Here is a 19,434-nt window from a genome sequence, read left to right on the forward strand (position 1 = left end):
AAGTATCATCAAAAACAGGCATGGGTAATCTTTTTCAAGAAGCACACCTTACAAGATATGGATCATTATTAGGCAGGTTGCACTACTGAAGAAAATTCGAAGTAATCTTTTGTTAGGTGTGCCATTCAGAAAGTCCCAGAAGCAGCAGTTTGCCCATGACTAATCTCAAATATCAGTAAGGCAAGATGCTAATAAAGTCAAAAACTTACTTGTCTGCTGTATAATGCCCACCACCAACACCACTACCAACATCTCAAAAGCTACAAGCTGAAAAATATAATTTATTGATATCTTGCAAGTTACTTGGTGACTCTGCTGGTGCTGGTGCCATGTAAAAAGCATCTAGTCCACACTGTGAAGTGGTTGGCATTTGGAAGGGCATCCAGATGTAAAACCATGTCAAAACTGACCTCACTTGTGCTGGTGCTACATAAAAAGCACTCAGTCCACTCTGCAGGATGGTTGGTGTTAGGAAAAGCACTAGAACAGATACTGAAGTCTGGTGTAGTCTTCTACCTAGTTGGCTCCTGTTAAACTGTCCAATCCATACCAGTATGGAAGGCAGATGTTAAATGATGATGATGATTACAATACTGTGATGCCTTACTTCATTCAGTTATGGAAGTAGTCACTCTCTTCTCCATTGCAACATTAAGGACATAATGGAGCAAATGAGACACTAATGGTATCATCCCATAAAAAAAACATCTGTCTCTAGCCCAAGGGTAGAGAGTGAGTCTATCAGGCACCTTCCCATCACTCAGAAAATCCCACTGGCTCCAGATTTGTGAGGATGTTTACTCTGGCTGGGACTTGTTTAGTGATATAATTAAATAAATTATATAGTCATATATTGTCAAATTAATAAGTGATTTAAAATATCATTTGTTTAAAGACTTTAACTCTTATTTTGGAGTATTCAAACAAAAAGTGACACTTTTCTATTGATTTTATTTCTAGTTACCAGCTCATAGAGATTCTCTCAGCAGCTTGATAGATAAATGAATTACAGTTAAGAAGGCAAACATGATCAAAAACAACATTCTGGTTGGTTTGGAAGGTTCTTGGATCCAACAAGACAAAAAGGAGTGGATGTATTTGTTAGTGTACATACATACATACATATGTACATACATACATACATATGTACATACATACATACATACATACATATATACGCGTGTGCACACACATACACAAACACACACACACACACACACACACACACAACTCTAAAGCATTAAAGATAATTGTAGAGAAATAAAAGCAAGAATGAATCATATATCATTTTTATTTTTATTTTCTTCATATCAACAAAATTAGACATCTTTCGATCTTGTTGACAGAATAATTCAATTGGTACATAGTACATGATTTGTAAATATAAGTTAAAATAGAACAAAATTCAGGTATACAATTTACAAGATCAAATATAAGTAAGTTTAGAAATAAACATACATATTTTTAGTTTTTAGAAAGTTAATTGAATAATGTGTGATGGAAATGTACATGTATATCTTGTTTTACAATGTCCGTTGAAATGTGTTGTAGAAAATGTTACAAAAATGTACATAGAGATTGTTCATGTTTGTAAAACAATTATCAAACAGATAACTGATAGCTGTAAAAATAGATGTAGATAACATGTTTTTAAACTGGTAGAAAGAAATTCTTCATTCATGTCAATATGTACCATGATTTGGATAGCTGAAAGAAAGATGATTCCATTTTGTTGGTTCATTGTTGGTTTCTGATGTTTGTATAAAAACATGTTGGAAGGTCAGCTGATTGACATACCTGGTTTTGAGTGACTCGAGCCCCAAAGCTGGTTGATTTTTTAAATTGTAGCAAAAAAAGGCTCTCAGACTACTAGCCTTTCATAAATTAATATTTCTCATAGGCTAAAATAACATGTAACAAAACTATGAAACCATTATGACTGTAGTCACTATATTAATCCACTTCCTTGATGACTGGGTAAGTAGCAATTGATAAACGATAGCAAAAATGAAAAATGATGCAAAACTTGCTAATGAGAAATGAAATATTTTACAAAATGGGTTGGCTATTTGATGTGTTGCCTTGTCTTAGTCTTCCTTGTTTACTGGGTAAAAAGATTGTTGGAACTGGTAACAGATGCATTGACAGTAGGTTGAGTTACTGGTGTAAGGAAGGTTGATGGTAAAGCTATAGTTGTTACTGATTGAGATTCTGTGGTTAGATTGCTATCTCCCATTTGCCATACATATTAGGGTTTAAATACTTGGGAATCTTGTGCATCACTTCAATGCAACAGAACAATCTTGCAGTCTGAAGTGGTTTCTTGATTGCATTACAGCAAACAAATCATGTAAACATTTGGAGAGGTCTTGCAGGGACCCCTACTTTGGTCTGCTGTGGCCAAGTAATAATTGGTAGAGTACAGGTCAGGTATTCATGCAGTCTGTGAGTATAGTTTAATGGGTCTCACATTGTGGTGGTCCGACAAGGTGTTATTCTTTGTTTTGTAATTTGTTGATATTTCCATGCAGGAATTCAGCAGTAGTACACTCACCTTTGTCTTTCATTGTCAAGCATATACCTTGTAGCACAAAAGGAATGTAACCATATCATTGCCTGAACTTTCAGTGCTGACTTGAGTCAAGTTAGTAAGGGAAATATTCTGTACTGTTGGCTGTTGAATGGTAAGTGGTAGTTCAATTTTGATTGCAAACAGGTAATTGTGTCAAATTTTGTGAATAACTTGGACTCAAACTGCTGGCTCCCATCAATTGTGATGGTTGATAGAGTAGTAGACCTGGAAATCCACTGTTGTGTGAATGCTTTGATGACAATCTCAGGTTGTGATATTGGTTAGTGGAATGACATTGCTCCCCATGGTGTACCTATCAATAGAGCTAAGCAAATAACTGTGTCTATGGAGAGGAACACATGGTCCCACAAGATTGGACATATATGTCCATGGGGAAAAGGTACCAGTGGTGCCTTGACATGGTGATGCATCTTTTCTTTCTGACATGTGAATCAGTTCCTGGTGTGCTCTTGAACATTTTTGTTGATAAGGGTCAAAGTGAAATGCCTAAATATCAACTTCGGTATTGAATTGGCACTTGTGTGTGGCAAACACTGGAATTCATTATAAATATTACTACAGTGCCTTTCAGACATAAAAGGGCATTTGTGACTAATGGAGGCATTACACTAAGTATATCTTGTTGAAACTTGAAATTGTACTTGCTAGAATGTCTAAAAGGATGGCACCTTCCATGTTTAGAAGAGTACTTCATCAATCTATTGTAGCTGCTATCTGATCCAAATTAATGGAAGCATAAGTATGTTGTGCTGTGGTGTGAGTTTGTGAGTCTACATATGCTGATGCATTGTCAAGCCATTCAATATTTCTGTGAGATATACTTACAGTGAATGACAATCAGGTTTGGACATCAGAGCATGATGACTGGCAATTAGTGTCTTGTAGTCTCTTTAAATGGTGAGAAGAAGACAGAATTTTACAAATTCTCTTTCATGCATACTGTATCTAGTTATAGGTTCAACCATTTAAAAAAAATGACAGAAGCTGCCACATGTCATCTACCAACTGTTGCAAATTATCTCCCATTGCTATGTCTGATAGATTTATGACCAACATAGTGATATGTCTTCTCTAGGATAAACGAGAAGGGTAATCTTGACCAACCTCTCATTTAATTTCTTTTACTAAAGATAAGACTGTGAAAGTCTAAAAGTGTAATGATGAATTTGGGAGCTTTATTATTCCAAATGAACAATGAGAGACTCAAATGGAAAATATTTAAAGAAAAAAAACCCTTCATAAAAGAACTACAACCAGAATATAGCCATGTCTTCAATCCATGTATGTATGTATGTATGTATGTATGTATGTATGTATGTATGTATGTATGTGTGTGTGTGTATGTATGTATGTATGTATGTACGTACATGCATAAATACTAGTAAAATTCAGCATCTGTATTTGTTTGAGTGTAGTGTGAAATTAGCAAAAATAATCAGTTGAATTGCTAAAACGTATCTATAAATGTACCCTTAGATACATAGTCTTTTGTCTAAAATCACTTCTGTTACATTTCCATGCCTTCAAACTTCAAAAGAGAAGAATATCCTTTCTTATTTTATCAACATGGAAAAATAACTTCCTATCATTCATGAAAGAAAGATATTAGAGTGTTATGTGTGTGCACATACAAAAGTACAGACATACATATGAAAACAGACAAGCACACACATACATAAAAGGTATAAGATTAAGATATATAGATAAGACACACGTGTATTAAAAATGCATACACACATTCAAAGACATGACTTATAGATATTTAGATATGACACGTATGAATCAAACCCACAAATATACATATGCACATCATATAGTGAACCCACACACAAAGAAACACAAACAAAGCATGAAAACAGGCATAATATATAAACACATTCACAGGACACATTATATGGAATCAATACATCTAAAAATGAATGCATGGCACAAACAAGCAAGACAAATAAATATCAAGTCACACAAACATACAAACAATACTTCGGCATATAGACAAGATGTACACACATAAGTTTGTAGTACCAGTTGAGCTCTGGGGTATTAACCCCAGATTCACTTACCCCCTCCTCTGAAATGCTGGCCTTATGTCAAAATTTGAAATCAATATTTATCATGAAAGGAAACAATGTTCAGAGAGTCAAGACTATTCTGCTTGAAGGAAAATTGTCAAAGACAAAAGGTGCTGACTACATTGTCTTGCCCAATGGTGAATGAAATTCTTTCATAGAGCTTTTCCCAAATGTCTCAATAAATTTTAAACTTAAATCAGATAAAAGCTATTCTGTTAAAGAGCCTCAAACAGCAGTGCATTCAAAATCAATTAGGTGAAAGCTATAATTAGGTGTTAGTATTAAATATTTGGATATCTTTATTATTTTCTGTAGATAAAGTGGTTGGAAGAACAGTACAGTTAAGGGCAGAATAATCATTACATTCACATTCCATTGTACTTTATATCAAGGACTTTATATCATAGCATCTGGTCTTATATTATCTGTACCACAATCCAATGGCTTCTGAGTAATTGAAACATTGGTTACAAATTTTGGCACAAAGTCATCAACTTCAGAAAAGAGACTAAGTTGATTACATCAACCCCAGTGTTCAAGTGGTACTTATTTTATTGATCCTGAAAGGATGAAAGTCAAAGTTGACATCGGCAGAATTTGAGCTCAGAACAAAGAGACAGACAAAATGCTGCTAAGCATTTTGCCTGTCACATTAACAATTTTGCCAGCTCATTGCCTTAATCAAATGAAATATTGATGGAGTAAATGCCCACATCATTATTCTGTTTTTTTCTGAATGTCCCAGAAATCTACAAGTGTTTATGTGGCAAGAAAATCATGTAATCCCTAGCAGTCTATGGATGTCTTTCATTAACATTTGCATAGAGCACAAATATCAGTGCCCTCTCTCAATGTCACTGCTACAACAATGAGGGTTCCACTTGATCCAATCAAAGGAACAGCCTACTCATGAAATTAACTAAGAAATTAACATGCATGTGGCTGAGCACTCCACAGACATGTGTACCCTTAGTGTAGTTCTCAGGGAGATTCAGCTGGCCCTTTGAAATACAGGTACTACTCATTTTTGCCAGCTGAGTGGACTGGAGCAACATGAAATAAAGTGTCTTGCTGAAGGACACAACACGTAGCTGGGAATTGAACACATGACCTTATGATCTTGAGCCGAGTATCCTAATCACAAAGCCATATGCTTTCACCATAATTCATCACAACCCAGTAAATTGTCTACTTTTGCAATCAGCAGGGGTTGATCCACATAACTGGATGTTTACCCTGTCCTTTATCTTTTACTTCTGTTAATCATTGGACTGCAGTCATGCTGGAGCACTGCCTTAATGGGTTTAGTAAAAAAAAAAAAAAATCAACCCCAGTACTTATTTTTAAGTGTGGTACTTATTTCATTGATCTGTTTTGCCCAATTTCACTAAGTTACAGGGACATAAACAAACACCAGTTGTCAAGTGGTGGTAGAGGCAAACACAAATACAAAGGCATGCACACACACACACAACACATGCATACATAAATGACAGTCTTCCACACAATTTCCACCTACCAAATTCATTCACAAGGCATTGGTCAGCCTAGGGCTATAGTTGAAGACAATTACTAAAGGTGCTGCACTGTGGGACCCTGCAAAGCGGGCTTCTTTGCCTGCATCCATAAACTGATTACAATTTAACAAAGTATCATATTGAGATTATACCAAAACAGCATCCTACTACTGTTACCTTGTTCTACCTAAAGCCACTACCTATTCAGATTTGTCAACTCTCAAGGAATTGTAATTCCTGTAATGCAGGAGAGGGTGTGGTTTACTCGATGTAGCATGAGAAAATGTCAAGAAATAAGGCAATGAAAAATCTCTACAGCAGCAGAAAGCCAAATCACCATTATACAATGGTAAAGATGTATAAAGTTTTGTGTTCAAATTAGCTTGTTTGGCAAATCATCAATAGATATTTTTTGTAGTTTTTGTTTCACAAGTAGTTGAAATCAGTTAAAAGACCAACAAATTTAAAGCAGAACTGCTTATAAATCAATTTAAGTGTCAACAGACAATTTTTAAGAATAAAATGGCTTGATGTGGTTCTATATATGCAAATATTAATGACAGTTTGTTTATCTTAAAATATTAGTATGTTTGAATGTCTACTTAAAAATCTACAATGCTTACACACTAAAAGAAAATAAATTAGTTGCAAACACTTATGAGTTAATGAGAGAGCCATTTTAAACAAAGAACACATTTGACCATGTAGTCCTAGGCATTCCTAAAAAGATAGGAATGGTCAAGAATTAGTTTTGGATGGAGTAATTTTCAATTAGGCCAAAATTCGGTTTACTACAATGAAAAAAGTCTAAAATTAATGACAATTTCTCACTTAGGGTTTTTGTTAAAAACCATAAATACTTTCGTCAGCTTTACTAACTTTACTGTTAGCTCTTTTAGTTTTGCATTTGTTTTTATTGTTGTTTTGCCTCAGCTCATCTTCTGTACTGTAGCTTATAAGATCATCATCATTAATACTGATGTTAAGGTCTTATAGTCGATTAAGCTACTGTCTTTGTGATAAGTAACCATGAACTTAACATGTTGCTCATCAACTGTCATTGACAATTGACAGTTGACAAGTTCTTTAACCCCTTAGGGGTTGTTGGGTTGCTGAAGCCATGCAGTGTATCTAGGGTGAGAAAACCTGGCAGAGCCCATCCCTCTTCAGGCTAAACTCAGTTCTACAGCTGAGTGGACTGAAGCACCATAAAATGAAGTGTTTTGCTCAAGAACACAATGGATCACCCGATCCAGGGATCAAAACCACAATCTTACGATTGTGAGTCCAACACCCTAACCACTGAGCCATGTGCCTTCACGTATGCACCTCCATCATATGCCCCCAGAATTAGAATTGGGGTCTGAATCCATGGACAAGTTTGAATGAGAAGCAGAGAATAAAACCTGATCTGACAGAGACAGGTGGAGACTGTGAACTAAGGATGAATACTACAACAGCTTTTCACTGCAACAGCAAGCTAATGGAACACTGCTTAATAATTCAATGTTCCCACTCTTTACAGCAAGGTAAACAGAGTCAGCAAGAGTTAAGTGTTATCACCATTAAAGTAACACTGTTGAAAATACAAGCCATCAATCCTATCACCTATAGCTCAATACCTTATTGATCCAGTCATTTATGATTGTAAATTATACAGTGAACAGGTTCTGACATACAATAAACACATTTCTGCAATGTGAATATTTTTCTCATGTTAGCTATGACAAAATGATGCAGAACTTTGTAGGTTTTTCTATTGTTAAGGGATTTCTAGTGTCAGTCATGGCAGTATAATACCCTATACTCTATTGGTTTTATTAGTGTTAAATATAGCGCTGCATTTTAAATATTTTCCTCATGTTACCTACGATGGCATAGTGTGGAATTCAAAAGTTTTCTTAATGTTAACAAGAGAGAGTGAGAGAAGGGGTGAGAGAAGAGAGAGAGAATAAGATACCTTTAATATAGCTATTGGTGTGGGAAGAGAAACTTGTCTGATGCTGAGCAAATAGCTCAAGAAAACAATAAGATTTTTAACCTGCTTAATATAACTCCAAAACGGATTAGCAGACTACTACTCTCTAAGCCAAATTTTCTGATTGGTTGAAATAACACATATAGCAACAGTGAAAGTAACATATCTACACGAGTTTGATGCAGAATTTTAAAGATATTTCTAGTACAAGTATTGACAATATATCTTTATCTTATTTTTTTCTATATATTTACTTGTTTCAGTCATTAGACAGCAGCCATGCTGGGGCATCACCCTGAAGAGTTTTTAGTTGAACAAATCAACTACAATACTTTTTTTTTAAGCGTAGTACTTATTCTATTGACTTCTTTTACTGAACCATTAAGTGATGGGGATGTAAACAAACCAACACCAGTTGTCAAGCAGTAGTTGGGACAAACACAGACACAAAAAAAAACACACACAGACACACACACACACACACACATGATGGGCTTTTTTCAGTCTCCATTTACTAAATCCATCCACAAGGCTATGGTAATAGTCATTTGCCCAAAGTGCCATGCAGTGGGACTGAACCTGGAACCATGTTGTTGGGAGCAAGCTTCTTACCACACAACCACGAGCAGAATTTTAAAGATTTTTTTTCATGTTAGCTATAACTGCATTCTATTGTATTTTATTTTTTACTTGCTTTAGTCATTGAACTGTGGCCATGCTGGGGCATCACCTTATAGGGTTTAATCAAACAAAGTGACCCTGGTACTTATTCTATCAGTAACTCTTGCTGAACTGCTAAGTTACAAGGACATAAGCAAACCCACACCAGTTGTTAAATAGTGGTGGGGACAAACACACACACACACGTGCACGCACACATACATACACCACACACATATGCACGTGGGGGTGGGTGCGCTGAAAGTGTAGCTGCTAGAATAAGAATAGCCTGGGCAAAGTTTAGAGAGCTCTTACCCCTGCTGGCGACAAAAGGACTCTCACTCAGAGTAAAAGGCAGACTGTATGATGCATGTGTACGAACAGCCATGCTACATGGCAGTGAAACATGGGCTGTGACTGCTGAGGACATGCGTAAGCTCGCAAGGAATGAAGCCAGTATGCTCCGCTGGATGTGTAATGTCAGTGTGCATACCCGTCAGAGTGTAAGTATCTTGAGAGAAAAGCTGAACATAAGAAGCATCAGTTGTGGTGTGCAAGAGAGACGATTGCGCTGGTATGGACATGTGGTGAGAATGGATGAGGATAGCTGCGTGAAAAAGTGCCATACCCTAACAGTTGAGGGAACCCGTGGAAGAGGTAGGCCCAGGAAGACCTGGGCTGAGGTGGTGAGGCAAGACCTTCGTACATTGGGCCTCACCGAGGCGATGACTACTGACCGAGACCTTTGGAAATGTGCTGTGCTTGAGAAGACCCGGCAAGCCAAGTAAGATCGTTGCCAGTGCCCCTGGACTGGCTCTTGTGCGGGTGGCACATAAAAGACACCATTTTGAGCGTGGTCGTTGCCAGTACTGCCTGACTGGCCTTCATAGGATTTTCGAGCGAGATCGTTGCCAGTGCCGCTGGACTGGCTCTTGTGCGGGTGGCACATAAAAGACACCATTTTGAGCGTGGTCGTTGCCAGTACCGCCTGACTGGCCCTCGTGCAGGTGACACGTAAAAGCACCCACTACACTCTCGGAGTGGTTGGCGTTAGGAAAAGCATCCAGCTGTAGAAACTCTGCCAAATTAGATTGGAGCCTGGTGTTGCCATCCGGTTTCACCAGTCCTCAGTCAAATCGTCCAACCCATGCCAGCATGGAAAGCGGACGTTAAACGATGATGATGATGATGATATATATATATATATATATATATATATATATATATATATATATCGTTTGTAAAAGCATAAGTTCAAAAGAAGAAACAGCAGTACATATTATTAATTAAGAATGGGAAGGCTAGTTTATGGGATTACCTTAGGTCTACCGTTCATAAAAGGTTTAGCTTTATAGCATATTGTCAGATCCCAAAAACCTGTTGACCTATGACCTCTTAAACCTAAGGTAATCCAATAAACTGGCCTTCCCCATTTTTAATTAAATTATATCTATATATATATATATATACACACAATAGTCTTTCATGTAGTTTCAGTCTACCAAATTCAATAATTCACTTACAGGTATTGACTGACCCAGGAATAAAGTAGAAGACACTGCCAAAGGCACTGCACAGTGGGATTGAACCTGAAACTGCATAATTGCAAAGTGAGCTTCTTAACCACGCAGCCTTTTAAAAGATTTTTCTACTATAGGTTTGACATGACTAGTGCTGTTTTTTTAACTTTTTCAGTGCTATATTTTAGTGGTTTTCCTGGTGTTAGCCATGATAGTGTGAGGTTGTATTTAAAAAATTTTTCTGATGTCAGCTAAGACATTATCATACAGTATTGTGTAGGTTTTTTTCTCTATTGTTAGCTATAATGATATGGTGCTGTTTTGTGAATATTTTCTTGCGTTTATTACAAATGACAATATGGCGATGTATTAGGTAGGTTTTTCACATATTAGCAATGACAGCAGCATGATGTATTTGTCAATTTTTTTTTTTAGTTTCTTTGGCTTCTTAGATTTGTAATCAAAACATGCACACATACACACACGATATAGGTATAAAAAATCAATAGTTTACAAATTTAATGAATTTAGCATGTGTGAATTAGACTTTCAGTTAGTGAAACATCACACTCATAAGATCACATTTTTTAGAGATGAGCTTATAACACTTTAAAAAGCTGTTATACTTAAATTAATACAGTCTTTTATAATGCTATATGCATGTATATATGTGTATACATATGTAAGTGTATACACACAAACATACACTCACATGCACACGTATTAGATATACATAGATATGTATACATAGTAAGCAAGCCTGCTCCATAAACACCTACACATATTGATTTGGAATTTTATTTTTTGTTTAATATATTGTTTTTGATTTACCTAATTCTTCATACATTTAGACACACATCCACATGCACAAACACACACACATGCACAGACATTTACAAATACATATATTGATTTTCTATCTTTTTGACTTGTCTTTCTTGCAGGTTTATGAACCAAAATGGAGAACATCACTTCAACAGAAGCGACAGCTGGCAGCTTCGAAGAAGATCTTGAAGCTTTGAATAGTGAAGCTGAAGAAGGACACCGAAACAGCTCACTGGCATCAACCAAACGCCTACTGTTCAAGACAGTTGGTAAACAGGATAGCAATGATCTCAGTCGGGACTATATCGGAGTGAAGTCATATCTGCATTATTTTTATGAATCACCATCATTCAAAGACCCATCGATCTATGAAGAGGTTTGTTTGCTTTAGAGACCATCTCTCATTTTATATTTCTTCTCTGTTAGCCTGTCCTATCTCTGATGGTGAGCACTATAGTGTTGGTAATATGCAAGAGAGAGAAACGAATTTGTAACCCAGATTCAGTTTCCATTTTCTAGCTTCTTTAAATCCCTAGAAAATCTATAGATACCATAATTCTAATTTGTCCAGTCTCTGAAATAACACCTAATAATGTTGATCACCCTGTGATTGCTATATCTTATTACAAACAGAAAACAAATAGCTCAATATACACTAGTTTATCAAATTCCGCCAAGGTCGACTTTGCCTTTCATCCTTTCGGGGTCAATAAATTAAGTACCAGTTACATACTGGAGTCAATCTAATCGACTGGCTCCCTCCCCCCAAAATTTCAGGCCTTGTGCCTAGAGTCAAAAAGAATATACACTAGTTCATAGATCAGTGTCATAATATCCTTATATTATTCTTATATTATCGTTATTTCATCCGTTAAGAAGCCTTATATATATATATCCTTATGTTATTCTTATATCAACCTTATATGATCCTAATATATCCTTATATTATCCTAATATTAAACTTACATATATATATATATATATATATATATATAATATCACTTACATTCATTGTCATTGCTGTCATCATTATTGTCTTTGTCATCAACATTTTAATGTCCACTTTGTTTACACAGACAGAATTCGTTGAGATGTTATGGCAATGATGCCCTTCCTGCCACCAACCCTCACCTGTTTCCAAGCAAGAAAATATTTCCCTCTTGACTAAATATAGAAGTCTGGACATAAACTACACTGCTTCTATGACAGTGATGCTCATTTACAGGTATCAATGTCAAAGGCTTCTATGGCAGATAAGTATAAAAGCCTTGAGGTTCTTAATTAACCTTGGTTTCATAGCTTTAGTTAGATAAGAGGGAAATTTTTCACCTGTCTGTTTGTCTTCCTCATATAGCAAACTGGTGTCTATTCCTGCCAGCTCAGTAGGTTTAATTATGTGTAGCTGTCCAAATACTTAATGAAAATTCCTGCAATAGATTTTTCTTTAACTCAAGACCATTGTCGTTGATTGTCCAATACCATATTTACTCAGACATTTTGTTTCTACATATGGTAGATAATAATGACAGGGCAGAGCCATAAAACTAATAACGATTCTATCAGCCACATTGACTCTTGAAGCTGTTCTGATTAATCAATCAATATATTCCATTAGCATCTTCATACCTATTTTAGAATTGTATTTTCAGCAACAAGATTTTTTTTTATTTGAAGTTAAACATACATGTAAACACACATACGTACATAACATACATACATAGATACATATACAATTACACACATACACAAATGCACTCACATATGCATGCACACACACACTTGTTTTTTTTTCAAGATGAAATTTCAAATTGATAAAACTGAGATCATTTTCTAAACTGAAAAAGGAGGTGGAGTGGTCTGGGATGTGGGGGAACCAAAATTAAAAGTCACAATTGCATTGAAAATTCAACAGCGAAATCTGAAATTTCTTTTAATCAATTTCAATTTCATTTTTTTCTATTGAATTTTATTTTGAGTGTATCTACACATATCCATCTAATGAAAATCAATCATATAAAAGTCATCCCTTTTTTAATTTTATCTACATGTATATATGTGTGTGCCAGTGTTTTTTTTATATATATACATCTTTTATCTTTTACTTGCTTCAGTCATTAGGTAGCGGCCATGCTCGGACACTGCGTTAGAGGATCTTTTTAGTCAAATGAATCAACCCCAGTACTTACTTCTTTAAAGCCTGGTAATTATTCTATCAGTCTCTTTTGTAGAACCGCTAAGCTATGGAGACGTAAACACACCAGTACTGATTGTCAAGCGGTGGTGGGGGACAAACACAGGCACAAAGACACACACACACATGCACGCACGCACGTACGCACGCACACACACACACACACACACACACACACACACACACACACACACACACACACTCACACACACGTGACAGACTTCTTTCAATTTCCATCTACCAAATCCACTTACAAAAAGACACTTTCCCAAAAAGTCCCATGCAATGGGACCGAACCTGGAACAATGTGGTTGGGAAGATAGCTTTTTATTATACAGCCAAGCCTGCAACCGTGTTATTATATGTATGATGGAGTGCTGAAAAGTTTTGGTCTTCAGGTAAAAGAAAATACAGGAGTATCAGTTAATTATGATTTTTTTTCTACATATTCCCCTCTCAGATTTGCACACATTTTGCAGTGGCCCTTCAGTTTTTTGAAACTCTATAAAAGAATTCAGAAGACTGGGCGTCCAGCAAGACCTTTCAAGATACCCTTAAAGCCAGGAACTTTTCAGCATCCCTTGTATGTATATATATATTGGGTCATCCCATAAATAATGCGTTTTTTTTATACTTTTATTTTTCAGAATTAAGATAAACAAAATTCATTTTTAATCTAAAATACACTCTCCTTCATTTTCTACAATGCTCTTCGATCTATCTAGTAGACTTGCTAGGCCCCTCTTCCAAAATTCACTTGTCCGTGATGAAAAATACTCCTCCAGTACTGTTCTACAGATTTCATATTGTTTCTGTCCAAATGATTTTGAAGACTGTGGAATAAATGATAATCAGATGGGGCAATGTCTAGCGAATATGGTGGGTGAGGCATCGTTTCCCATTCAAACTGCTCCAGCCTTTGGTACATCATAGTTGCTGTATGTAGCCAAGCATTATCCTAATGGAAGAACACTTTTCGTCTTCAAACCAAAGATGGTCGTTTTTCTTCTAGTGCTAACTTAAGCTGCTCAAACTGCTCACAGTAGATTTCTTTTGTTATTTGGTTTGGGTTTAAAAGTTCAAAGTGGACTAAACCTTTCATATCCCACCAAACAGATAACAACAACTTACGTGGGTGAAGACCTTCTTTAGCCTGGGGTGCCAGTGTTTCTCCTTTCCCTACCCACTGTCTTCAGTGCATGACATTTTTATAGAGAACCCATTTCTCGTCACCAGCCACTATTCGGTCCAAAAAAGGTTTGTGTGTGAGACGTGGCAACAAAGAAGAGCACACATTCACTCTCTGCACGTGATTAGACTCAGAAAGTTTGTGAGGAACCCATTGACCCAATTTGCTGACATTTCCGATGGCATGCAGGTGTCGATGAATGGTTGAATGACCAAATCCAAGCTTCTCTACTAGTTTCTCAACAGTTACAATGAGATTTTGTTCTGCCTGGGTTTGCAGGACGTCCTTGTTGAGCTCTGCAGATCTTTCAGGACAAGGCTCGTCTTCTAGGCTATAGTTTCCAGTTCAGAATTTCTGGAACCACCGTTGACACTGCCTTATGCTTATTGTCCGATCCCCATATACTACATTAATATTCCTTGCACTTTCTGTTGCATTGTTGCCTTTATTGAACTCATTAAGCAAAATATACTGAATATGCTCCTTTGTCACTTCCATTATAGCTTTGAAAAAATAACTGTTAAAATCGAACTGCACTAAGAATAAGGACAAGGTAAAATTACTACCTGCTTTTATAGCAAGCTGATCCAGGTAGTTTATCTCATCCCCCTCCGACTTTTAGTTCATGCAATTGAAAAAAAACACATTATTTATGGGATGACCCAATATAATATAATATATATAAAACACAAATGGGCTGAGGTTCACTATTATAATTTATACTACAGCACACTCGGAACTTTCCCTGAATTGGATCTTGAGCCTACAGTGAACTGTGAATTGCATGACGGAGTATACTCTTGTATGATTTTACCTATACATTGTGTGTATTTGGTTTATACTTGTGGATGTATGCATAACTGGAAGGAGAAATCCGTACATGCTTTAGTAAGTATATAGGTGTCCACATACACTGTTGAGACATAGATATGCTATCCTCGATTCTACCTTAGTGTCTTTGTTATTAAAATAACTCAATTCTGTTGGATCCTGAAAATAATTAGATACAGGGATTGGACAAAATAATGGAAACACCTTAAAATTTCAAACAAATTTATCTTAATATGGGGTAGGACCGACTTTGGCAAGTAATTACAGCTTGAATTCTATGAGGTATGGACTCATACAAAGCTGGAATTGTTTCCAAAGGAATTTTTGTCCATTCTTCAGCTAAAACAGTCTCCAGTTCTTGTAGTGATGATGGTGGAGGATATCAACTCATTACTCGTTTTTCTAAAACGCACCATAAATGTTCAATAATATTGAGATCTGGGTACTGTGGTGGCCAGGTAAGATGTTCAACTTCACTAGAATGTTCCTTGTGCCATTCAGTGACAACTTTAGCTGTGTGAATTGGTACATTATCATCCTGAAAGATTGCGTTTCCCTCCAGAAACAGTTCCGCAACCAGAGGATAGATTTGATCAGATAAAATGCTTAAATAGTCTTGACTATTAATTCTGCCATGAAGGGAAACCATTGCGCCAGCAGATTTCCATGATATAGCCTCCTAGATCATCACAGATCCTCCTCCATGTATAACAGTTGGAAGAAGGCAGTCTGAGTCAAATGCTTCTTTTAGCTGTCTCCACACGTATACTTGGTCGGGGGTCAGAAATAAGGTAAAGGATGAATTATCCAAGAAAAGAACATTCTTCCACTGCTCTAGGGACCAATTCTGTAGGGTTTTACTCCACTCTAAATGCTTTGCAACGTTTGTTTTTGAAAGTAATGGTTTTCTGATTGCAGCCCTCCCATAAAATCTGGCTTTGTGCAGCTCCTGGTGAACAGTTTTTGTGGAAACTGGGTTCTGGAGGTGGTCATTAAGCTCTGCAGTAATTTTAGGAGCTGTACTTTTGTGATCCTTTCTAACAATTCGTATAAGAGTCTGACAGTCCCCATCTGAAAGTTTTGGTTTTCTTCCGGAGTTTTGTTTCAACAAGGAAGTTTTTCCCTCTTTCTCAAAGGCTGTCATTACGTTCGAGACAGTACTTGTTGATACACCAAACATTTCGGCTGTTTTCGTTTCGCTAGTGCCTGCCATACAAGCACCAACAATTTGACCTCTTTGAAAGTCTGATAGATCTCTCATTTTAATGAATTTTAATTACCTTTTTGATATCTGAAAAGAAAGAGCAATTTTAACAAAACATATTAAGCAACACTAATAAATCAATAAAACATAAAAATAAACAAGCTTTTCATGGTTTTATAGATATTTCAAAATTCTGATGTTATGATGGTAGGTGTTTCCATTATTTTGTTCAATCCCTGTATATATATATATATATATATATATATATATATATATATATATATATACACACACACACACACATACATACATATATACACACATATATACATATATGTATATAAATGGGACTGAGCTAAGAAAGGAGTAAATGTAGTCACTCAACCTGCTAGATAGCACCTAAATTTCTATAGTATTACATGCTACATCTTTAAAGAAATCAGATAATGTAATATTAGGTAGAATTTGTCTGCAAATATATATATATACCCACACACACATACATATGGACTGAATGGTCATAGTTGGTTGTCCTATACAAGGAAATAAAGCTTATCCCACACTACAACAAAAAAGAAGGGATGAGCAAAGGCAGAATAAGGTACCTTTCTTGAGGAAAACCATGTTGTTACTGGTGCATGAACAACATAACCAGTCCATGTTATAGAGTGGTTGGTGATAGGTAGAGTGTAACCATGCAAACCATACCAAAATAATAAGATATGCATCAGCAGAGTTGGCTAGTTTTTCTCTAGTACTTGCATGTGACAGATGATGAAAGGTGGTGACACAGAGATGTGATACCTGCATAGCCCATTCCAGCATGGAGAAACAAACATGAAATGATGATTATGATGATAATGGTGATATATATATATATATATATATATACATATATATATATACATACATACATGCATACATATATGCATACATACATACATACATACATACATACATACATACATACATACATACATATAGACATGCACACACATCCATGCATATTTTCTTACTATTGTCAGTTATTGGACTGTAGCTTTACATATAAATGTGTGTGCCTGTGTCTGTGTATATGTATGCATATATATATATATATATAAATATCATCATTGTTATCATTATCATTTAACATCTGTTTTCCATGCTGGCATGGGATGGATGGTTTGACAGGAGCTGGCAGCTGGAGAGTTGCACCAGGCTCCAGTTTTTTTGTTTTGGCATGGTTTCTATATCTGGATGCCCTTCCTAACATCAACTACTTTACAGAGTACTGGGTGTTTTTTCTATGTGGCACCAGCACCAGCAGGGTCATCAAGTAGCTCACAAGACAAAGACCTCTTAGTTGAGAGGGGGAGTGGAACTGAGGGAAGTGGCTGTGTGCCAGATGTAAGGTTAGAGTATGATAGAGGGACAGAGATAGTTTAGAGAATATACTCAGCTTCTCTTGTAGGACAAGGAAGAAGAAGGAAGGTGGGAGAAAAATCAGAGAGAAAAATAGATAGACATTCAGAGTGAGTGAGTAGGAGAAATAGATCGTGTTGGAGATGTATCGAGGCCTACCCATAGTGAACAGGGGTTGGTATAAGTAGTACAGGGGGGATAGAGTGGGATGTTCCATCAGAGTGTGAGGGGAGATTTTAGAGATGGGGAAGACAGGATTATAGCAAGTGATGATGAGGTATATTGGAAAGGGTGGGAGGGGGTTAAGGAAGAATGAGAAGGTGTGGAGAGTGTGCATGTCTGTATACATACATACATACATATATATATATATATACATATATATATATATATATATATATATATATATATATATATATATATATATATGACCACTAAATCCACAAGGTTTTTTTTAATTCTCTTTCTGTTTATTTTCTTTTATTCCTTTCTGTTGAAGAGCATAGGCTTGAAATGTAAAAGACTTTCTCACTTTCCCAAGCATCAAACTAATACACCAGCTTGTTGTTCATACACCTGTCTTTGTCTTTTGTTTTTCTGTAAATTTCAACTATATATATATATATATATATACACCCATAAGATACAGTGTATATTTAAATACATAAGAGGAATCCACTCATGGGATTCCTTACGCTAGAAAGAACTGCTAGGTTCTAGAACCACAAAATTAGGGATAAAATCCCGAAAGGTATGAAATGAAAAATAAAAACTTTTACCATTTGTTCCTTTCAGGATTTTATCCCTAATTTTGTGGTTCTAGAACCCAGCAGTTCTTTCTAACGTAAGGAATCCCATGAGTGGATTCCTCTTATGTATTTGAATATACACTGTACCTTATGAGTAATTCATAGTATTTGGACTAAACTTTTATTTGCTAGGCCACCTTGATACACAAGTTATTTGTTCCCAGAGACTGCTCATAAAGCAAAAACTCATAAAGTAGAGCAATAATTTCTCATAGAAGTAATGTTATAAATTGTAATTCGTTTCCAGAAAAATATTTTACCTGTAAAATTTATAATACTCATAAATAAATGGCAATAAAACAACAGTGGAATGTAAAGAATATTATATGTAAAATAAAAAGGATGTCAAGATCTTTTATAATAAAGAATATTATTATTATAATCGTTTTATTGTAGAAGCTTTGTCAGATCAGATTAGAGCCTGGTGCAACCTCCTGGCTTGCCAGTCCTCAGTCAAACAGTCCAACCCATACCAGCATGGAAATTGGACGTTAAATGATGATGATGATGATGATGTTTTCTGAATCACTTTCACTCACACTAGACTTGCACATACCATCACTTGTAGATATGATTGCTTATTCACAAGCACTCATAGACGGACTTGTAGATTTCTTTTTATAAAGTCTAGAGTTGTTTGCTTA

At 36.0% G+C, this 19,434-nt stretch overlaps 1 protein-coding gene across 2 annotated transcripts in view; it reads left to right on the forward strand.

The window, feature by feature from the left end:
- Positions 1–19,434, forward strand: part of LOC106881802 (neurensin-1) — a 44,955-nt gene that overhangs the window by 19,115 nt on the left and 6,406 nt on the right. For both annotated transcript variants that reach the window (XM_089350830.1, XM_014932315.3), the window contains one exon: positions 11,282–11,538. In XM_089350830.1, coding sequence (XP_089206956.1) covers positions 11,296–11,538 — 243 coding nt within the window. In that variant the 5' untranslated portion in view covers positions 11,282–11,295. The remainder of the gene's footprint in view (positions 1–11,281; positions 11,539–19,434) is intronic.

The sequence above is a fragment of the Octopus bimaculoides genome, chromosome 4 (assembly GCF_046866305.1).
Source record: "Octopus bimaculoides isolate indiv1 chromosome 4, ASM4686630v1, whole genome shotgun sequence".
NCBI lineage: Eukaryota > Metazoa > Mollusca > Cephalopoda > Octopoda > Octopodidae > Octopus > Octopus bimaculoides.